This window comes from Sphaeramia orbicularis, chromosome 12 (assembly GCF_902148855.1).
Source record: "Sphaeramia orbicularis chromosome 12, fSphaOr1.1, whole genome shotgun sequence".
Taxonomy (NCBI): Eukaryota; Metazoa; Chordata; class Actinopteri; order Kurtiformes; family Apogonidae; genus Sphaeramia; species Sphaeramia orbicularis.
This window is the reverse complement of record NC_043968.1, coordinates 46,940,820-46,965,052: the sequence shown is the minus strand read 5'-3', so window position 1 is coordinate 46,965,052 and position 24,233 is coordinate 46,940,820. Positions and strand designations below refer to the sequence as shown.

At 38.8% G+C, this 24,233-nt stretch overlaps 1 protein-coding gene across 2 annotated transcripts; it reads right to left on the bottom strand.

Moving 5' to 3' along the window:
- Positions 1–513: 513 nt before the first annotated feature.
- On the bottom strand, positions 514–22,953 carry svopl (SVOP-like). Of its 2 annotated transcripts, none has more exons than XM_030149761.1 (16): positions 22,820–22,953; positions 21,042–21,151; positions 17,971–18,062; positions 17,780–17,878; positions 14,248–14,319; positions 14,048–14,172; positions 13,526–13,589; positions 13,247–13,372; positions 11,799–11,927; positions 11,401–11,474; positions 10,282–10,478; positions 7,126–7,237; positions 6,963–7,044; positions 945–1,034; positions 746–859; positions 514–665 (listed from the first exon to the last, which is right to left on the bottom strand). In XM_030149761.1, the coding sequence occupies exons 2-16, from the start codon at positions 21,148–21,150 to the stop codon at positions 654–656; spliced, it is 1,497 nt and encodes a 498-aa protein (XP_030005621.1). In that variant the 5' UTR covers position 21,151; positions 22,820–22,953; the 3' UTR covers positions 514–653. The 2 variants fall into 2 exon arrangements, with proteins under 2 accessions (XP_030005621.1, XP_030005622.1); XM_030149762.1 differs by lacking the exon at positions 22,820–22,953 and adding an exon at positions 22,280–22,357.
- Between the last annotated feature and the right edge of the window lie 1,280 nt (positions 22,954–24,233).

Genomic DNA, 24,233 nt, shown 5'->3' with positions numbered 1-24,233 from the left:
TGTTTTGTTGTCTGGTGCTGACATGCAGAGTTGGATTTTTAATGTGGAGACTTTTGTTTGAACAAGATTTCAGGAGGATGCCCAACAGCTGAGACAGAACACTGTATCCAATACAATAAAAGATTTTTGCATGTAAACACAGTACTATGAAACGCATTTATTTTGAATTTGAGGAACTGTGAATTATGAGTTGTTGTGTTCATCCAATTTTAAGTGTCTTGGAGTAGAAGTATATTAAATAATATATTTCATTTCTAATTTATCATTAAAAGAATGAGCCATAAAACCTTCTTCACATACTGATCAGGTTTGCCATCAGTATCTGGGGACTGTATAGGTGATGGTTCAGTGGAAATGTTTCCAAAACCATATTTTCATGGTGCTTTGTAGAAAGACACAATGCCCTCCTATAGGAATTTGAAAAAAAAATAAGCTGAGCATCTTTAGAGTTCAAAGGTTCTTCTAACACTGCAGCTCTGTCTTTCATTAAATCAGTAATTAATTCACTTCAGAGCAATAATAAAGCCACTACAACTGATCATATAACATCTTTAATATTAAAAATGATGACAATGATATGGATCCTACTTTAATATTCCAAACCAAAAAAAATATTTTAAAAACTTCACAGTCAGGTATTTATTTTGTTGACATCAGGAGGTTTGCTGAAAAAAGAAAAAGTGAAAATTAAAATCTAAATGTTTGAGACAGAAGAAATGAAAACATGAAAATAGTCATTTCTCACCAGTAGAGCCCGGCCTCTAGTTTCTATTGGTAACAGGAAATTTCCCAAAGCGCAGATGACACAGGCCACAGTGAATGGAGTAAGAGCCAGAATCACAGACTGAGACATAAGCACCTGAAAAGCACACAGGTAAATATCAGACACTGACTTCACCTCAACACTTACCTGAAAGTCTCCAGGACATCAAATATGAACATACCTGAGCGATAAACGGAGCAATCATCCCTCCGATCCGACTGAAAGATGTACAGAAGCCCATCCCTAGAGACCGAGCCACTGTGGGATACACCTGAGACACAGAGACCACCTGTTACCTGGTTTATCAATAGAGCTGTACGCTAGACCTCTCTAAAGTTAGTGACTAGACTAAAATGTATGTTTAAAGTAGTTCATTTAGCACTAAAACTGTGGAAATGTTTGGTTCTGCCATTGAAACATAAAGTTCATCTGAACACAGATAATAAAAAGTAAAGTCTATTACACAGCAAAGCTTGACTTAATAGCAACCATCTTTGTAGGAGACAGATACTCACTGAAACCTTCACTGATCAACAAGAACATTATGACACTGACAGGTGAACTGCCTTGCCTTGCCTGTACCTTTAACTGGGTTGAATATATTAGGCAACAAGTGAACATTTAGTACTTGAGGCTGATGTGTTTGTACTCGTACTCGTCATCATCCACTTCTCCGGGTTGCGGGGTCGGCAGTCTCAGCAGAGGAGCCCAGACAGCCCTCTCTCCAGCCACTTCCACCAGCTCTTCCGGGGAAATTCCGAGGCGTACCCAGGCCAGCCCAAAGATATAATCCCACCGCTCTACACTGAGTCCATCCAATATGTCCGAGCTCCACAACCTATCTCTAAGGCTGAGCCTGGCCACCCTGCGGAGGAAACTCATTTCGGCCGCTTGTCCTCACAACCTCGTTCTTTTGGTCATTACCCAGAGTTCATGACCATAGAAGAAGGTCAGAACATGGATCGACTGATAAATCGAAAGCTTCGCCTTTCGGCTTAGCTCCTTCTTTACCACAATGGGCTGGCCACCCCAGTCCACCTGTCAATCTCCTGCTCCTGTGGTACTTACACTTCTTCACCTGAGGTAGCCCCCCCCGACCCAGAGTGGGCACTCTACCCATTTCCAGCTGAGGACCATGGCCTCAGACTTGGACGTGTGTTTGAAGCAGCAAAATGAACAACATAAGAAACTGATTGACTTTGACCAGGTCCATTTTATAACAGTGATGACTGGGTCAGATCATCTCCACAACTGCAGGTCTTCTTGGGTGTTCCTGGTCTGCAGTGCCAACCAAAAATGGACTAAGGAAGGACATTCCAATCTCAGGACAAATGATCATCTGTGGGAGGAGTTGGACAAATAAATCTGATCCATGCAGGTCCACCTCTCTACTTCCAGGACTTCTGGGATCTGCTGCTAACGTCTTGGTCCAGATACCGCAGCACATCTTCAGAGGTCTGGTGGAGTCTAGGCCTTGGGTCAGAGCTGCTTTTGTGGAAAAAGGTGGACCTACACAATATTAGACAGGTGGTGGTAATGTTATGATCCCATAGATGCTGGATTGGTTGAGATCCAACTGTTCTTTAGTCCACCTTTGGTATGTACTAACCACTTTACACAGGAAATGTCCACCAAAATGCTCTGACCTGGTGATTTTGCCATCACAATTTCAACCTTGTCAAAGTTGTTCAGATCCCTACTTAGGCTCATTTTGCTGTTTTTAACATTGCTCCTTGCTGCCTAATATACATCCCACCCACTGACAGGTCCCATGGTAATGAGATAATCAAAATTAATACCACTTTACCTGTCAGTGGTCAAAATGTTGCGGTTGATCGGTGCATAGAAACAAGCTCCAGGTCAGATACTTCATTAATAGAACATATGTAACAGTAGACAGTGTAGATACAAGCATCTAAATCAACACAACATGAACTTTAAAATTTGACAAATCTCAGAATCAGTTCATTTAAGTTGTAAGGTTGTTTTTAAAGCTCACACACAGAGTATGTTTAAAAGCATAATAATGTTCCAGTTTTTCCCTAATTCGAAAAGAGACAATATTCCCAATAGGCTGTTGACATGACCAATAAAAACAAATATTCTTACAATGTTCCTGGTCACATACAGTTCTTCATGCCCCATTAAAAACAGTATTTTTCAGTTTTCCACTGTCTGAACTCAGCCTCCATCTTTTGTCCCTTCAGACACCTTCAGGAAAAGGTCAGCTTGTCAATATTTGCTCCTGTCCATAAACCTGTTGATATCCTCACAAAGTGTACAATAGGTGTGTCTCTCCTCTGAGCCGAAATGTGGATTTTTCTTTGGTTTGATCCATCTACAATCTACAAGAGAGGATCTTTGTTCCTACTCTAGCTGGCCTTAAACAGAGGACATGTTGCCACCTGCTATAAAACATGCAGATTAGATTCATTTTCACAACATGCTGTTTACATGTCCAGAGACTACTCATTAAACTGGAATAGTAGCATCTTATCCCATGCATCTCAGTTGGAAAATGGTCTATTTGGGCTGGATCCGGTGCAACAAAAACATCAGGACAAACAGGAGAACCCGGGCAGAACCGGGTCTGGTTGTGATTACACACTAACAAGGTCAGTCTGGTTCTTACTGTGGCCCGGTTCCACTCTGCTGGTCAGACCCGACCCATTAACGTCTCCCTCCGGACCCCCCCACTCCACCGTAACACGGTGACAGACCTTTCTGCACCGACTCCCATCAGATGGACCTGACTTCAGCAGATCCGAATCCGGACACCACACACACTAACAAATTTGCTGTGGCCCGGTTCCACTCCGCCAGTCCCCGGTCACAGCTGACCCGTTAACGTCAACTGCGAACCCACCCCGCCCCCACCCCCCTTGCTGTAACAAGGTGACACTGTTCTGCAGACTCAGGTGAACTGGAGTTTGGGTCCACAGACAGGGCCGGGAGTGAGTCATGATAAACTGTCATGTTCAGTCCTGTGTAAAAGTGTCTGGTCCACGTCCATGTCAATACTAAACTAAATGAGGGCCATTCTATTTCTACCTAATCTGTGTGCTACACCACTAAGCTTAGTCAAGTCATCAAGTAATTTGAATATGATGAAGTCATACAGTAATGATGTAAAACCCTTTCAAAGAAATATATAAGGTAATTATGAATGCATTCTTTTGGGTTACTTGGGATTTCAATACATAACAAAATGAGAGCCATTATATTTCTTCCTAATCTGTGCGTTACACCACTAGACTTATATAAACTTGGCATAATTTAGGACCAAGTTCTACAAAAACTCTCCTCCCCACTTTATCATCTCTACTGCTTCTAGAGCCCAGGGATTCCCATGGGTCAACGCACTGGTTGTAGCTTATTTTGGTATCAATCCAGCTGATGTCATCATGTCTATGCATGTGCTGATGTCAGCATATCAACTGCCTCTGTATATGTGCCAAGTTTGAAGTAAATTGAAACAAAATTGATGTTTTCATAGACATTTGAAATTTTGCCCATTATAAGTAAATGGGGAGGAAAAAAAAGATTTTAAAAAATTAATAAAAAACTTTAACTTTGACCTACTTCTTCTAAAATGTATTAACATCTATTCTGTGTCACTGGCAATCTATAAACCCAATTTGGTATGAATTCAACCAACAGTTTTGCTGCTAGAGTGTTAACAAAACAAACTTAACCAAAAACAATACCCCTTGCCTCCCCTTTGGGGGGCCGGGTAATAAAAGGAGAACGTACTGTATGTGTTTAAGAAAAAATATGTTTATGTTTATGTTTATGTTTATGTTTACGCATTTGGCAGACGCTTTTTTCCAAAGCGACTTACAGGGGAAACCAATTAAATCACTCAATCAATCAAATTTTATTTATATAGCGCCAGATCACAAAGTTATCTCTTGACATTTTATATATCGAGTTGGTCAAAACCAGACTCTAAGTCAATTCTACAGAAACCCAACAGAGTCCTCCAGGAGCAAACACTTGTGACTGGTGACAGTGGCGAGGAAAAACTTCCCTTTAACAGGCAGAAACCTCGAGCAGACCCAGACTCCTGGAGGATGGCCGTCTGCCTTGACCAGTTGGGGTTAAAGAGAGAGGGTAGAGAAGGGGAAAAAGAGAGAGCGATAGAGATAGGGACTGGGGGAGAGGGGGAGAAGGGGGGAGTAGGGGGAGACACATGGAGGCGGTTGAGGATAAGTGAGTGGTGATGATGAGGGCAGGGAAGAGGCCGGACCACCGCAGCAGGTCCAGAGATAATCGTGAAAGAATCTGTGGTTGTCCTGGGAAAAACCTTATTAGAATATTTAAAATGGAATGTTTGAAAGTGCTAGGATAGGAGGTGCTCTCGGAAGAGCTGGGTCTTCAGGAGCTTCTTGAAGATAGGCAGGGATGACTCTGTTCTTGTAGCACTTGGTAGAGCGTTCCACCAACGTGGAACGACCCATGAAAAGAGCCTGGATTGTCTTGTACAAGGTCTGGGGACCACCAGACTACGTTCCCCAGACGAGCGGAGTGGTCGTGGGGCGACATAAGCTTTTATTAGTGCACCTAAGTAGACAGGAGCAGACCCACGGAGAATTTTGTAGGCTAGGATTAAAGATTTGAATTTGATGCGGGCAGCTATGGGTAGCCAGTGTAACTCAATGAGTAAGGGGGTGACATGTGCCCTTTTAGGCTGATTGAAGACCAGACGCGCTGCTGCATTCTGGACCATCTGTAGTGGTTTGACAACACAAGCTGGGAGGCCCGTTAGAAGAGCATTGCAGTAGTCAAGACGGGAGATAACCATAGTCTGCACCAGGAGCTGGGTGGCCTGTTCGGTTAGGTATGGCCTGATCTTTCTTAGGTTGAACAGAGTGAAACGGCATGATCGGGTGACAGAGGCAACGTGATCCGTGAAGGTCAACTGATTATCAATCATGACTCCCAAGTTACGTACTACACTGGTAGGAGCCAGAGGTATGGAGTCAATAGTGATGGAGATGTCCAGCTGTATGGTTGGCTTAGCTGGGAAGACCAGCAGTTCAGTTTTGGACAGGTTCAGCTGAAGGTGATGGGCTTTCATCCATGCAGATATGTCAGAGAGACAATCTGAGATCCGCACTGAGACTGTGGAGTCATCAGGTGGGAATGACAGATAGAGCTGGGTATCATCAGCATAGCAATGATATGAGAAGCCGTGTGAGTGGATGATCTGACCGAGTGAGGTGGTGTGTATGGCAAAAAGGAGGGGGCCCAACACAGAGCCTTGGGGGACCCCCGTGGTGAGGCGGTGAACTGCTGATGTGTGCCCTAGCCAGGACACACTGAAGGACCGACCAGTAAGGTAAGATTGAAACCAGGAGTGTGCGTGGCCTGTGATGCCCATGTTCCAGAGTATGGATAACAGGATATCATGATTGACAGTGTCAAATGCTGCTGATAAGTCCAGTAGAATGAGTACTGAAGACTTGGCTGCTGCTCTAGCCTCTTTCAAGGCTTCTGTCACAGACAACAGAGCCGTTTCAGTGGAGTGGCCGATTTTGAAGCCAGATTGGTTGATGTCCAGGAGGTTATTTTGGGAGAGGAATTCTGTGACCTGTTTGAAAACAGCCCTTTCGTGTATGTGTGCAAGCATAGAATGAATATAAAAGAGCCAGAATGGATGTTGGCTTTTGCATTGTGGTGGAATACTTCGCTTCACAATAATGTATGGGCTAAAAAAAAAAAAAAAAAAAAAAAAAAAAAAGAGCCACTATTAATCACCAAACAAACAACAAAAAAGTTACAGGATAAGGTGATGACTACTCAAGCTTAACCTACAGCTAGTATAATAAGTGATGACACCATGGGCAACAGCACAGAATAACATAATGAAACCATATTATTGGGTAAATTAAATTTTAACATAATACCAAACAAATAATTATAGCCTACATTAATATGCTGTAATAAGTAAGTACACTATTAATTGGGAAGTTGTCAAACCCTATGTGTTTATGTGCATACTCCATAACATTAATGTCTAATGTCTTATTTAGTTAAGTTACCACCTTTGCGAGTGCTTATAATGCTGGACTGTCAGTGACATGTTTACTGAGGATTTTAGAGCTAATAAGACCGAGGTGTTGTTGTAACTTCATCTTTTGTTCAAAGTATGCATGACCTGAAAACATAAAGGGAAGGGTCAGCAGTGTGAATGTACCTCTGCCGTGTAAATATAAACCACATTGAAGTTCATGGAGACCAGAGACCGCAGCAGGAATAGCAGCACTACGAACCCAGACCTGACGATATAAACAGAGACAAGACATCCTCATAAACCAGGACACTGTGAGGACATTAATGACATATGAAGACATTCTTACATGGTGGTGCAGACGTTGATCATCATGAATATAATGGCCGCCAGCAGCTGCACCACCGTCAGACTCATTTTACGCCCGAGCAAGTTGAGCAAGCCAATGTTTAGAGGGACAACTGTTGGGATGCAGAGGACATGGGTTAAATCTCAGGCCTGATTTAAGACAAACACACTTTTAAATCTCAGCTCTTCTGAAAAATCATTAGAGGAAGGATTGATGATTAATGTATTATATCATGTTAGCACTCTTCCAGCAGGCAAATGAAAAAACAGAAAAGTAGCTCTTTCAAGTTTTAATAGTCTATTTGGTAAAATGTAACTGTGCACATTAACTGTGATTTTGGTCTTTTTATGCAAATTTTATGACACTTATATTGTATTTTTGCTGTCAGTTCTTAGCCCTTCTGTATTCTGGTACTATGTGCTTTTTGTCATGCATACTGCAGTGTTAACTGTGTCTCCTATGACACCGTGTTGTGCAAATGTGGTCTGTAGAAAGTAAACTGCACTGCAGGGATGAACAAACCTAAACCTGTATCTGAAATGTGCTTGATTTGTCATCTTTCTGATCTGTTTGACTGTAATAAGCTATTAAATGTTATAAAAATGGGTGATGGATGATTTTACAATGATCATTTATGGTTCAGAATCAGTCAGACATGCAGACACAAACTAGTCAGGCGGGCTGACATGACTTCTCTAATGTGAGGGCTCTGACCCTAAATGCAACAAGCAACATAGCAGCTCCTGGGATTTCAGGATTTTGGGCTAATTTTTAAGGGGGTCTTTTTTTTTTTTTGCTAAACCCACTTTTATTAGTCTTTGGTACATTTATTGTGTATTTGCGGACCCTAATAGTTCAACAGCTTTGAATTTGAACCCTCCAGGTGCTGCAAAGCTATCTTTATATTCATTTTGGCAAAAAAAAAGAATAGATTTCTACAACCCATTTTAATTCCTGCTTAATTTGTTATGTCTACTGTAGAACAAGTTACGTTATGACATCTGGACATATAAGGTGAAGACTTTCGACTTTTTTTTTTTTTTTTTTTTTTTTTGACTTTTCTCAGAGTACCCCATAATTGTTTGTCAGCAGCAGGGGTTGTAGTCCATACTGAAAAAATGTCCAGACTTTGAGTCGATTACCTAAAATGTTCAGTTGTTGGTTGTATTAATGAACACAAGTGGCTGAACGAGACAGAGCAGCACAGTCAGCAACCTGGAGGGGGTGGGGCGTGAAGTGGCTGTATTTGCATTTAAAGGGCCAGCGCTCAAAACGACCTTTCTGGTGTCATTACTCAGAAATAAGGTTGAAGATGGACCTGTGGAGTTGAATTAATGAAGAATTCAGACCCAAGCATAGCATTTACAGTTTATGTAGACCACAGGGAAATGTTTTAAAATGCATAATTCTATTTTAAAAAAGCAAAACATCACTCCTTTAACAGAAATAGGAGATCATGCCATTGTAGCATCCATCATTGGCCATCACACAGTGTATGGGATGCATAAATTCCAATGCATAAATGCTAATACAATATTACCATAGTCAGAGACAGTGGAGTCAATAAATAGTGCAACGTTTGTCTGAAAATAGTTGAAAAACCTAACTATCACTAATATTCATGTACACTGTACATTATACAGGGTGGGGAAGCAAAATGTACAATGAACATTTAGTTGTTTTTTCTCAGCAGGCACTACGTCAATTATTTTGAAACCAAACATATATTGATGTCATAATCATACCTAACACTATTATCCATACCTTTTCAGTAACTTTTGCCCATATGAGTAATCAGGAAAGCAAACGTCAAAGAGTGTGTGATTTGCTGAATGCACTCGTCACACCGAAGGAGATTTCAAAAATAGTTGGAGTGTCCATAAAGACTGTTTATAATGGAAAGAAGAGAATGACTATGAGCACAACTATTACGAGAAAGTCTGGAAGATACTATTAAAGAAGAATGGGAGAAGTTGTCACCCGAATATTTGAGGAACACTTGCGCAAGTTTCAGGAAGCGTGTGAAGGCAGTTATTGAGAAAGAAGGAGGACACATAGAATAAAAACATTTTCTATTATGTCAATTTTCTTGTGGCAAATAAATTCTCATGACTTTCAATAAACTAATTGGTCATACACTGTCTTTCAATCCCTGCCTCAAAATATTGTACATTTTGCTTCCCCACCCTGTACATTTATATTAATTTGTCATTAATGAGCTTGAAAGATGCTATAAATTTGGATAAATAAGGATTATCTGATTTCACTGCTTTAGGTCTATAAGCTACAGCAGTCATCCTCACTATTTTTTGCACAAGAGCTCCATTGGCAGGGCAAAGTCGGAGGGGGGGCACTTTTATGACAATATATCAAATCACCCTCAAAAATGAGCATTTCTACACGTAAAAAGGAGAAGCAACACAACCAATACATTTTCAATTAAGCTCATAAATTATTTACCTTAATATTGGGATGAACAGAAGTTGGCATGCATGTCCTTGACTTTCTTCATGTTGTATTTGTAGTTTGTCTGTTTTTGATCAGAAATCAATCCATTTTGTGTCCTGTGTATGTCATGTTAGCTATCATAAGATGCAAGCTCATGCTGCGATCTGCACTGCACACACAGGTGAGCCGCTATCGTAAACAATGATGGGAGCACGCTATGTTGCCATGTTTGACAGTTACCCCCTTTTTGAAAACAACATTAATTGAGATGAAAGGAGACGTTTAATGTGGGTATTTGCATGTTTGTCATGTAGTGTTTGTTGTATATTTATGTAGCAGAATATTTTTTTTAAATATATCGGCTGTGTTATCATATTGTTCTAAGTTACCACGTGAGCCGCCTATTCAAGCTTGACGAGCCACATGCAATGAGTATGACTGCGCTACAGTAACTGTGTCCTAACTCCAGCTACTGGACTGAACATCTGCCTCTCAAATTCTATAAAGAAAACTGGCAAATTCCATCAGGTTTACATTCTTGAAATATTTTAAGATTATTTTGTAAATGTAGTTTATATCTGTCAAATATGACTGAACCAGAAAATGATAACAAAACTGTCAGACAAATGCTCTTATTTGGAACACACCTATACAGATTGAGAGGAGGTCTCTTCACTCTTTTTGGTGTCTTTTCCATCTTTTACTTACGTGCAACTTCTCCCAGACAGCTGATGAGCAGTGTCTGGTAGTCACTGAGTGCAAAGGGGATGCAGTAACACAGCCCGTCCTCTTGGTGGTGTTTGACATGATGATCTTTGTCGGCATTTGTCACACACAACAAGTTCTTCTCTAAAAGCTCTGAACTGCTCAGCACTGAGCCATAATACGCAAAAGACGCCACAAACCTGTCGAATTAAAACAAACGTCAGACTTGGTTTCACTCTATTATGAGAAACAAGAGCAACATTTGAACAGAAAAAAAATCCTACAAAACAATACAATCACTTCTAAGACATTAAAAACAGCTCTGGGAATACCTTTTCATTTCAGTCAGTGGTTTTAACTTAAAAATCAATTACTTTTTATGTTTCAGAAATCTGTAAAAATCTGTCAAATAAGAAAATCATCTGCAGGATAGTCAGTAATGAAAACAACTGCTAGTTCCAGCAGTAATATGTTCATACCCATGCCGTTTTATGTATTCTGACTTGAGTTAATATTTAATATTTTGTTCTGAATTGAATTCATGAGATTAAGATTCAAGTATAAACTCCTATCAACAGCAGAGAGGGGCAGAATATTAACTGAAAGTTTTGGTGTTATTGCGGATGTAGCGAAAGTAGCACACTATTGTTCATTAAATTGGAAAAATCTTGCTTTCACACACATTCCTCTCTTTATTCCTATTTATACACATCAGTAATCCCTTCTGACCAGGTGCAATAATTACATACTGAGCCCCAGTTACACTTTATCTCTCAAGAATAAGGCTCATTGTTACAACCATTTCATGAGAAGAGGTAAAAGTATTTTTATTCCAACTTTATGGTCAACAGTGTACTCAGTGTATATTATTTAATTATTATATATCGATGTATTTTCAGAGTTTTAGAGAGTAAGGCATTTTCATAAAACAAAAACAAAACAATAAATACATTTTAAAATGAAAATAATGTTCATCCACAGGTCTTTCATCAAAGTTTCTGAAATAATGTCACAATCATTGCATATCTCATGATGGGCTACATTTATAACATATAATAAATATGATTTCCAAGTCTATCTTGTGGCTTTTCACCCTAAACAGAGGTGGAGGGGATACATTACCATGAATACCAGAGCAGCACAGACGTCCTCCTGAACGCTGGGCTGAGCAGTATCTTCCAGTTGCCTCTCTCATTCTGAAAACAACATAAATCCATGGAAAATTTTAAAACATACATCACTTTTCAATAAAACTAAAATACGGGGTGTCCCATAAGTCTCCATACATAGGAAAAATAAACGTTTCTTGAAATAAACCATTTTTATTTATATAATATGCTCTATGTGACTGCCATTTTGTAGGGAACACATTTCAATGCGTGTCCTCCACTGCTGAAGAACTATAAAGAAGAAATATAAAGAAATACATGTTAGAACCATATGTATTATGTCTTCTATGTATGGAGACTTATGGGACACCCTGTAGATAATTACAAATGATAACTTGACAGAGGACAAACCACAACTGGCTCCACCAGGCGTCCTGGGGGAAGAGATACCCTGTTCATTTTAGCGATCCACTGCAGGGTGTCAACGGCGGCCTGAACTTTCCCTGCTGACACGTTGTACCGCGCCGACTCTGGAATATACTAATTAAACACAAAGACCTGTCATGTGGACATGTGTCTCCTCAGTACCACCCCTTTCCAAATACTTACCCCTATGCTTACATACAAAAACTGAAGCTTTAGCTTTGGCCCCCTGAACTGAACCACTGGCCTAGATCATATATGGTTTTTCAGTCTCTTCCATTTGTTTCCCAGCATTTGACATGGTTTGTCACAGCTTTTCAAATTAAATCTAATTTTATTTATATAGCATCAAATCACAACAAAAGTCATCTCATGACACTTAAAATATAGAGCTGGTTGGAACCAGACACTCAAGCCAATTTACAGAAACCCAACAGAATCCTCCAGGAGCAACACTTGTGACTGGTGACAGTGGAAGGAAAAACTTCCTTTTAACAGGCAGAAACCTGGAGCAGACCCTGACTTCTGGAGGATGGACGTCTGCCTTGACCAGATGGGGTAAAAGAGAGAGAGTAAAGGAGGAGAGAAAGAGAGATAGAGACACTGGGGAAGAGGGGGAGAAGGGGAGAGACACATGGATGCAGTTGATGCACAGATAACTGAACCAGAACTATCAAAAAGTCGATCAGCTGGTGCTGGCACAACCACCAACAACCAGAACAAATGTCTATGACAGTTAACACTACTACTACAAATACAAGTGTTACATACTGTCACTACAAATATAAGCACCAACAGTGGATGTACCACTACGGAGTCATGAAACACAAGACATGATGTTAAACCGTCCATTGTGCCAATAGATGATATGCACATGAGGCTTGCCTTGATGTTGAGAGGGGAATGGGAGCTGCATCTCAGACATGGGAAGGATATAAATTTTGGGACACATCATCAGTAGTGATTTCCAATATGGATGCTGGAGTCAGCAGTCCACAATACTTAGACCAAGTCACTGGACCTCAGGTTTGTTCTAGTTAGCCCACTCTGAGTTTCAGTCTTACACTCGACTACAGCTGTGGATGAAAATAAAATTAAATGAATTTTGCCTTGTATTTGTTTCTGCGGTTCAACAAACATAGTGGCATTGTGCTACTGTTTCCATGTAACACAGCATTTATGTCTATTTCATATTAAATTAAGGAACATTGCACATGAATGAACACACACGCACACGCGCACACACACACACGCACACACATTTCAGATTTACCTTATACTCCACCATGTACAACTTTTTTACAGTTTTGGAGGGTTTTTTTTGGATTTCCACACAGGTTTTCTGTACACAACTTGAAAATGCAAATAAAACCTGCTTGATGTAAATGTATTTTACACTTACACTTTTACACAGACATGACAGGCAGAGGTCCTACCTTGAAGAGGAAGATGAGGATGACGCTGGGGGTGATGGAGATGCGGATCATCCACCTCCAACTGAGTGTGGGAACCACCAACATCCCCAGAATGATGATCAGCATGGAGCCTATCATCCAGAAGACCTAAGAACAGAGAGCATGCTGGGAAATTTCCTCACATACCACCAGAGCTACATCATAGATCATCTGACAGGTACATTCAGGCTGCTACTGTGCAGTACATCAAACTACATCAAACTAAAGTGTGAATAGTGAGATTTTTTTTGTCACACTCACAGAGGCTAGAGGCAGCAGAAAAGCTCGATGCTTTGCAGGAATGAACTCCGTCTTCAAAACGAACCTGAAGGTCACAGGAAAACCATTCAGTAAAGGTAAAGGTCAAGTGTTGCACTGGGTCACTTAGACTATACATGTAGTAAAAAAGGTCCTGTTAAAGAAAGACTATATTTAGAAAGAATGCACTGCTTTGCTTTGCCATCAACACTTTCCAATGAGGACCTATGTTTTTTTAGCGTTCCTTTTATAAAGTGGCTAAAACACCATTTTTGCTTCTGAGGTGACCATCATCTACCACCACCAGGGTTCCTATAGGTTTCTACAAGTTAAATTTAATACTTTTTAAGACCTTTTTAAGACTACTTAGAACAGTATTTAATGCTTATTTCACTGCTGTCAGATCTGACAGCAGTGAGACTTTTGTTAAAAATTGTGTCATTGAATTTCCTGGAGGTGAACAGAAGCTAATGGAACACCATTTGAAATGATGTAAACTTGTGTGTGGTGTGTGTGGCAGCTGACCCCTGTGAAACGCCGGCCACCCCGCAGCCCACCATGCTGCGCAGGAAGATGAACCAACCATATGATGGTGCAAAGGACGTGAGGAGGGAGAAGTAGGCGCTCCACACAAAACCTATAAACACCACCTGATGACAAATGCGCAGACTGTCAGCCAATCAGAACACAGCGGTGGTCAAACACGGCGTTGAGGTAAGTCCTACCGTCCAACGTCCATATCTGTCAGAGATGTATCCACCCAGAGCGCCACACAACATGAAGCCCAGAAACACCATCTGAGGACACACAGCTCACTTTGATTAATACAACACATTATACATACACCTTGTTCCTGTTTTACTGCATTTTTGTCTGTTTTACATTCCTGTCCCAATGATTTGTTTGCTCATATTTTCTCTAAAATTACCCACAAACAACTTACATTCTCCTGTATATTTAAATTTTCTTCATATCCTGGCAGAGAAACAGCACTAGATAATAAAAAATACTTGTATTTTACACACGTTTGGTCGTATATGTCCTTAATGCATAATAATCAACTTCCACAAGCACTGGCAACCTCAAAATATTATTATTATACTTATACTTCTTTGTGTCACTAAAGTCATCTTCCATACCATTTAGTATGTACCTATTACCCCCCTCCAAAAAAAGAGGGGCAAAATATGACTCCATTGAGACTATATTTATGAAATGACAACTGCTTCATCTATAAGAATTCAACTCTGCTAATGCTGGTAAGCTTCAGCTGTGACTGCCTAAGTGTTTAAGACATTATCTTGTTCATCACACTTTTGGAGATACACGCTGTTTATAAAAAAAGTTTATCAAGCTAATACCTTCGTAAAAACATATCAGACTGTTTGGGTCATACTGAAACACATAAGAACTGCTGAGCTGTGTAGTAGTTGACTTTAGATGGGGTTCCCATGCTATTATTATGAGGTCCTCTGGCACTGGCCTTTTAACAGTTCCAAAAGCCAACACAAAAACCCATGGCGAGGTAGCTTTTCAGCATTGTGCTCCTCGCTTCTGGAACAGCCTGCCAGGGAACCTCAGGGCGGCAGAGAATGTAGAAATTTTGAAAACGAGGCTCAAGACCCACTTTTTTAATTTGGCTTTTAACTGATGCTTCTGTTTTATCTACTCAAAGGTTTTATGGTTATATTTAATATATATATCTTAAGATTCTTCTAACCAGTGCTTCTGTTTTATCATTTTAATGTTTAATATTTTTATTATTTTCTTATATGTCTTAAATTTAGCTTCTTTTAATCAATTCTTTTATATCTTCTTAATGTTTCTTATTCTCCGGTGTTTCATCAGAGGGAGCCCTCCATGCTGGGGGGCGGCTGTGGACTCCGGGGGCTGTGGCGCCTTCTCTCACTGAGGTCCGCTCCTTTCTGGTGGGTGTGGGGCCCCAGTTGGCCCTCTCCCACTGGTTGGGATGCGGGGCTGTGTTGCTGGTGCCTGGTTGCCGGGGTCGGCGGCTGCCTCCTGGTGCGGACGGCTCCCTGAGACAGCGCCTCCTCTTTTACTTTTACTTTTATATTTTTGTTCTGGTCTACCCGTGCTCAGCCAGTCTTCTTAAGTATGTGTGAGCTTGTGGGTTTGCATATATATGTGTGTGTGTGTGTGTGTATGTGTGTGTGCAGGTGAGGGGGTGGGTGTGGATGGGGGGCGGTACTGATTTTTAAACTGATATGTAAAGCACTTTGTGCTACAGTTTTTAATGTATGAAAAGTGCTATATAAATAAAGATTATTATTATATACCTGGAAATTTAGATTCCACAAACAATCTCTGACATACAGCACAGCCTTTAGCTTTACTGTCTTTGCAGGTTTGTAATAGGTGTGTCTTTAACAAGGAAATATGTGTGCACACACACACACACACACACACTCAGAACTAAACAGCTTCTGCAGGTAAAGTCAGTATTTAGTGTGACCTCCTTTTGGATTCTGTAAATCTTCTAGTCTACTGGGTCAACTACCTGGATATTTTCTTCAATATTTGTGTGTTATATTACACACCTTCAGAATGTCCCAGAGTCTTTCAGGGTCTTTCATCCTTTTCTCTGTCCAGATGATCCTGTATAGTTTGTTCAATATTCATATTTTTCTGCTTATTTGCTTGTGTTTCCTCCATGTGTCAACTACTCTGAGATCAATGAAGTTAATCTGTATGTGTATGTGTCACTACAACAGTACAATAACAGTCCCACTGTGGCTTTTGAATGGGTTGAACAGTTACTACAATAGGTATACATGTACTCTATGTGTATATGGTTAACTGTCTAAACACTGATCACACAAACTTGTTTTAAAATATTCTATGTTAGTAGAAGTGGGACCAGGAACCAGTACTACAGTGGAAGTTGTAAAATAATAGAATGAAACATGAGGAATGCCTTGTGGCACTCATGCACCATTAAGCTCTTTGCCAAATGCCGTAGAAAAAGAAGAAGAAGAACATAATTTTTTCTTGTATTAGTTCTGTCTTTCTTTTTATTTTCTTGTTTATTGTGGATGTCTTGTCTATGTATTTTGTACCTATAACTATGTTATAGTTAGTATTCATAGTTATTAGTTTTTGAGTCCCATAGCTTTGACAACATGAATTACTAATGTGTCTGCTTAAAACTGCTTAAAATATGAAAAAAAAAAAACCCAACAATTATTTTTTAACTGACAATCATATAGTCAAAATGTTACCAATAACAGCAATGACTCATACAGTATGACATAAAACACATTACACAGCACACACACTATATTTATTATATATCTAAAATTGAGTTTTGGGGATATAATGGTTTGACCCCGACAGCCGCCAGATCCGCTGCCTCCGGATATCCTTTGTGTGAACACAGTAACTAGGACAGATTTGGTTGGATTTCTTATCCCTTGATAACCAACACAGGGGACCCCTAGTGGAAGAACTCGATCAATTTCAGCTTCTCTATGACTATTATGAGTCATCCAAATGGGGGCGCTTTAGTTGAAAATCAGTTTTTTGGACATAAATCCAGCAATAATAGGCCGATTGAGATACAATTTACTTCATATTGATTATCTTACAAATGTCCATTTACTGGCAACCATCCAGAGTACATATGGTGTCATTTTCATTCACTAGGTGAAGTTTTGTGGGGACAAATTGGTTCTCTGACCTTATTCTACCACTATCAGGTCGATGTAGCTCAAATTGAGTTCATATCGATTGTCTAACAATTACCTTTCTCCATGTCACTACCTTGAGTTTACATGATGTCATATTTTGACACCAGGTGGTGTATTTTTTCCAAATGGTTGGGGGATGTTTGATAATGTTCTGAAAATATCAAATGAACAGTTATGGTATTTCTACACAATGTCACATATACTAAATCTATCCACAATCTACTTTCTGATTAACAGTTACGTTGATATCTTTTGTACATTGTGTCATTTATTTGCTTTATTAAATAGCAGAAGACTGGGGGGATTTTGGGGATATACCCATGCTGTCAGCCCCTATCAGCGTAAGCCTCATTATACAGTGTAAGCGAAGGATGAATGACTGTGAAAGAAAATATCTAGTTCTTTGATCAAAAGTCAAATGTATGTGCAAGTGGAAACAACTACTGGTGAAAATCGAAGTCAACTCCCAAGGTGCATTTCACTAGCAAACATCCGCCCACACAGCTTCACACTGTGTTAAATTTAAGGCAGAGTTGAGTTTTGACCTCACCGTTGAGACGAGGGCCACCTGCCAGTCTTCCAAACGCCACTCACATCGAATCTCAGGAGAGACGACGGCGAGCAGCATGATCTCCATGGCTTCTATGATCTATGAACACCAATCAGGTAAAACAACAAATAAAACATGAAGAATTAAACCAAGCTATTATTGATCTACAACGAGATAAATAGTCTTCCTACATTACAGCTGCCCATGATGACAAACAGCAGGATGTGGAAACGTCCAAAGCCGATGGTCTCCACGGCCTCCTCCACGCTGTACGTCTGCTCTTCTGCAACATCAACAACAGAAAAAACACAAATACAAATCACAAAAATCTCTATTTATACAGCAGAATTCACCTGAGAATTACTGTGGTTTTACTTTTTCACATCGTCAACTTAATCCTGTGATATCTGTCCAGTTTTTGTACTTCTACACTGATTCTCATGAAGTGCAATGACTCTAGGTCAGGGGTGGGCAATCCTGGTCCTCGAGGGCCAGTATCCTGCATGTTTTAGATGTTTCCCTCTTCCAACACACCTGGTTCACATGATAAGCCTATCATCAAGCTCTGCAGAAACCTGATAATGACCTTCAGGTGTGCTGGAAGAGGGAAACATCTAAAACATGCAGGATACCTGCCCTCAAAGACCAGGATTGCCCACCCCTGCTCTAGGTTGAGCTGTACAGGAACCACAAAAACAACTATATGTAATAAAAAGCTGTAAAATGTATATGATAATATATCAGCGGGGAAGCATCCTACCCAATATCAAATATGCTCAGTTTTCCTCCACCATATGTCATCATAAAAAAAAAAAAAAAATCACATCTCATGGTCTTGTGTTAAGCCGATTAGTTTGCGTTAGGTCTTATTCACCTCTTTATTGTTTGTGGTTTTTTTTTTTTTTAATGAATTGCTTTGTATCATATTTATCAGCATTGTTTATCCAAGTTTATAGATGAGATTTCTTTAATTAGTTGTCAGGTTTTTATACTGTTGACTATCTCTTTCATTGTCAGCTGTTATATGTTAAAATAGAAGTCTCAACCTCAATATACAAGATTAAATAAAGGTTGGAAACAATATGTAGAGTAATACAGGGAGTTATAACAGCTAATTTAGCGAACTAACAATAATTTTACATTAACAAAGGCTGAATATGTAAGAAGCTTTCAAGGCTTCTTCAAGGTTCGGATGCTCCAGAACATTCACCTTGCTGTCTTTAAATCATTTCTGTGCAGTTTTCACATTATGCTTTGGGTCTTGACCCAAACATGTACTTATAAGTTAATTCTCCTGTCAGTGTCCTAATGTGCTAATGCTAATGCTAATGCTAGGTACTATGTGTGTGAATAGACTGAATTTCCCATGGGGGGGTTATAAAGTGAGTTAACCCTTTTTAACCTGTGACCTTTTCTTTTGTCCCGCTGGTGTAACTGCAGCCATGAATACTGGTTAACCAGTGACTGGCCCTTCCAGACACATGTGACTTAATTCTACAATGACTTGAGAAACATCCACTGCACTCAGGTATTTTCCTAGCATATATCAACCAGTAATGTAATATCTGGGGGGACACCCACACAATGTTGTCAATTCACGCCGGAAAATACATGTAATTAGTCAATACCTTAATAAAGATATGTGTTTAAAAAAAAAAAAAAAAAAAAAAAAAAAGTAATGTAATATCTGCCAATAATGTAATAAGTTATTATGTTATTGGCTGCTATTACATTTTTCGCCTAGCATGAAAAATTTTTTTTGAAAAGGTAATAATTACAGTTAGTACTGTAATAATACATAAATAGTACTGCATTTCATGGAAATAAGTTTTAATTATTTTTTTAATTTTTAGTTTTTGTGCTCATCAAAATATAGTAGATGGCATACTCATTTTTGGCGACTATCTAACAAAGTTCATGTCGCTGAGCATCTGAACTGGGGGAAACTGTCCGACGGGCCTCAGTCCAAAGAACAATCCATGGTTTAAACAAGACTCCTTTATTTCGTATCACAAAAATTCTTCAGGCATCCAAGCATTAAAAACATCTTGTGATTCAGTTTATTGGCGTTAAGTTAATCCATGACAAGAAAATATACTTAAAAGGACAAAACAAAGCGGTCAGCAAAAAGTGAGCTTCCCCCCATCACCCACTCGCTACCAAACTGCACCTAAAGTGAACCAGTGATATATATCACGAACTGCTACCGTCACCAACACCATGTGATCCAATTAAAATATGTCATTATGTAGCTGCTACATCACTGTGCCTACATCAGTCTCCTATACTCATCATATTGATTCATCGTCTAACTACCAAATACACTTCACTTGAATTAACTATATACTAATCCTCCATATATGAAAATATTCATTTACATATCTAAGCAAATATACAACATTCTAAATAAAGATTTTGTACAACATTTTGCAGAATTCTAAAACTGGCTCTTACTACCAAAAAAAAAAAAAATTAGTGAGAGAGCTACATGGGACATATCCTTGGTGAATGATATGCTTGAGTAAATACATTATTGGCTCAAAAATGTTATTATATTATTGACAAGTTATTACATTACTGGCTTTATTATAACTTAAAATGGTCAAAATTACCTGAACCTGGTAAATTAGGTTCATTTCAAGGGCTATAATAGTTATGCAATCGCTCATCTTTGTTATATATTGTAAATTAATTGACATTACTTTATGGAAATTTGTTTTCACTCTGACATTAAAAGGGTTTTTGTAAATTATTTTGACCATAATTCCATTCATAAAAACAATAGAAAGAAAGAAACATGCAACAGGGTAAATATTTTTAGGGGAACTGTGCATCTGCTCAAAATATGCAAACATACAGATAAAAACTTTTAATTTAATAACATAAACAGTACAACTCCAGCATAAACATATCAACATCTCCTTTAAATGAATTATGACATATAGAAATGCAGTGCTGTAGTCCCTGAAACACAGATGAAATTAAGATAGGATACATTTTCACCTGACGAAAACGAAAACCTGCAGATAATATCAAATAGCACTACTGGTGTTTATAAGATTAGAAACTATTTGAAGACAGCTGACAAAACTATGTAAGTATGAATATACGTTTTACAAACATTTACAGGGTAGGACTGGATGTAACATGTAAATGTAAAGTCCGGGTTGAGTTCAGCTGGTGAAGTCAGACCATATTTGTGCTGTGATGTTTGAAGAAATCTGTGATAAGAGTTAATCCGATTTATTGGTCTCTCACTCACCATTGCCGTTTGCGTCGCTGTCCGTCTGTCTGTCTCCTGGTTTCTCTTGCAGCTCCACCTCCTGCAGATGGATGGCGCTTACAAGCTGAGTCTTCATACTGTCAGCCATCCTGAAACAAACAGTAAGAATGAATGGCATGAAATAACAAAGCTGACCATTGTACCACGTGTCGTATGTACTTAGTGTATGCATCGGTGTATCTTATCTTATGTATATTGTGTAATTATGCATCAATCCATCTTTTTTGTCCTGATCTTCAGCAATGCAATGTGTAAGACCTAATCATGTTAGACTTCTACATATTCTGTGCGCTTACTGATTCTTACTTTATGGAATAACTCATATACACATGCACATAAAGGTTAACCCTTGTATGGTGTTTGGGTCTGTGGGACTTGTTTTCATATTTTATTAAAAGAAAAATTATGAGTAATTATTTGTTTATGAATTTTTTCCTCTCATATCTTGATTATATTACATTTTATTTAAAAAACTAAGTAAAAACAAGTAGCACTTTAATTCATTAATGTGATCTAACAGAGGCAAAAGGCAAATATTAAACATATCCTGCTTTTCATGTTGCTTGTAATTGGGATGAAGTAAACATCAGTTGAGTATTTTAGCATAAAATTGTTTGATTATGTTGAATTAAAAACCCACAAATGCAGCGAGTCCACCACACCCATGAACACTGGCTGAATAACAAAAACCTGAACCCCACACAAGGGTTAAAGTCACTATTTAATGTGACCCCTGACCCCATGACAAGAAATAACACAAACAATTAGAAACATCTGACATGTGTTGAATGAACCCTGGTGTAAAACATCACAAAATGAATGTAATAAATCTCATATTGTCTGAACAAACTGTTAAAGACAGGTTAAGTGCAAAGGGAGGTCACACTAAATACACTTTGGTTTATAGAAGCTGTTTTTTCCCCTGGGACATTTGTTTTTACTGCTGTACATACTTCACATATATCAGATTGCATCTTAATACAAAGACTGAGAAATGCATATATGTGGTCATTAGAACTTATATCTATAACTTATATTAACTTTAATTTTCGCTTTTTACATTCCTCTCATTATCTATTATTTATTTTCAATAGTGCAAATATTTTTTTCAAGAGTTTTATCTGATTCATTGAAGCTTTTTGTTTGTTTGTTTTTAAAACACAGAGAGCCTACTGCATAAACAGTAAATAATAGCTTTTATTGTTTTGCTATCTTACTCCACGGGGAAAACAGTTTGTAGGTGGAGAAACAAACACTGCAGCAGGTTTCAGCTCGTCCAGCGGGTTTTTGGATTCCTGAAAGCATGTATGGAACTAAGGTTTAGGTCCAGATCATGTTAAGAAAAGAGTCCAGTCACCCAGGAAATCAATCCAATTGCAGCCTACAAGTTTAATTACATTTTATAGCTTTAACTTAATATTTAGCGGCTCAATGATTATTATTTACAAGCCGAATTCAGTGGAAGGCCTGAGGGAATGTTTTTAACTAGTTTTCCTGCCACGTCTTTGAACTATACACCTGCAGCATCCAGGTGAACCTAAAATGAGAGGTTTGTTTAAAGGGAGTTTCAGGAAGAGTTTCAATGGGAGAACGAGACAATATCAGGACAAATATGCTTCAATGTGTCACAGTTCGATTTATCATCCAGGGTTAACTTTATATTAACATTATCGTGGCGTTTTCTTCACTTCATCCCCCCGCAGGTCGACACAGATCTATTTTATAAAGTTCAGAAGTGACTGGAGTTTACTACTCACACACAGATCTGTCTGTAGTTCCTAAAAACTGGTCTGGTGTGTCTCTTCTCATTCTGACGCAGATTAATCCATCGGAGAGAAATCCATCCGCAGTTTATTCCAGTAAGATGATGTTCACCTGACCAGATGTATGAGGAAATGTTACCGTCACCGAGCAGCCGAAACAGGAGGAGGGAGGAGGGGTGTTATTGTGAGACTGGGAGGGGCTCTGATTCAGGTGTCATAGAGTCCTCAGGTAAAAAGAAGACCTGAAGTTCAGCTTTTAAAGAAACAGAGTTACAGATCACAGCCACGTCTGTCCAGTCCCAAACATTCTAATACGAGTCTGATGGATTTACTGGAGTTTAACTAACAGGAATTTAGTTTATTTATTTCAGTTCTCACTATATTAACCCTTAGGACTCATCTGGGCATTGTACGCACTTTTTATTCTTTTTGGCTGTGTATTTTGTATTTATTTATTTATTTAATCTTGTTATTTCCACATGCGCTCCACTAGTACGTTTAAAATACACAAAATGTGCCATTGAAACGTACGACGGTGTATTAGGGCCACATAAGAAGAAGAAGAAAAAAAAACCCGCTTGTCACTACAACAATAAAGTCGCTACTTAACGAAAATAAAGTCGTAGTTTAAAAGAAAAAAAGTCATTATTTAACGAAAATAAAGTCGTAGTTTAAAAAATAAACCGAACTGATTTGTAGCAAATTTCCTCTTTTGTTTAAGAGAAACTGATGAAGTGTTCAGCTGTAGGACTACCAGTGGAAACACCACAGAACTATACAGACAGGCTTTGTTGTTTCTGGACAAACTGTGGGGATGCTACTCAGAGTTTTTGAGTCCAACAGAAGGGACAGTTGCTGCTTCGCTGGTTGCCTTCGCTGTAAAACAGGAAACTGTGGAATTTTCAAAATATCACGAGTTTAATCTCATAGAAGTACGATTTTATTCTCATTAATTAACGACTTTATTCTCGTTAATTAACTTTATTCTCGTTAAATAATGATTTTTTAACTGCGACTATTCTCATTAAATAACGACTTTATTCTTGTTAAATAACGACTTTATTCTCATTAGTGACAAACATATTTATTTTCTTATGCGTTCCTAATACGCCGTCGTAGAAACGCAATCTACAGTTTTATTTAATTTTTATCTGTCTCTGATTAACCCATAAAGACCAAAACAGGCTGCCGTCAATTTTTCGCGTTAGCATTATCTTAGCAACAAAACTTCACACAGTACACACAAGGGCTATTTACCAATGAAAACTAGTCCCAACCATAGCCTAACCCTAAACTTAACCATTTAACACTCAGTCCAAACCTTAAGCAGACACGGGAACCTTCATTAATCGTTTAACCGCTTTGCAAACTTTATTAATGTAAATATTTTTAGAATATATATATATAT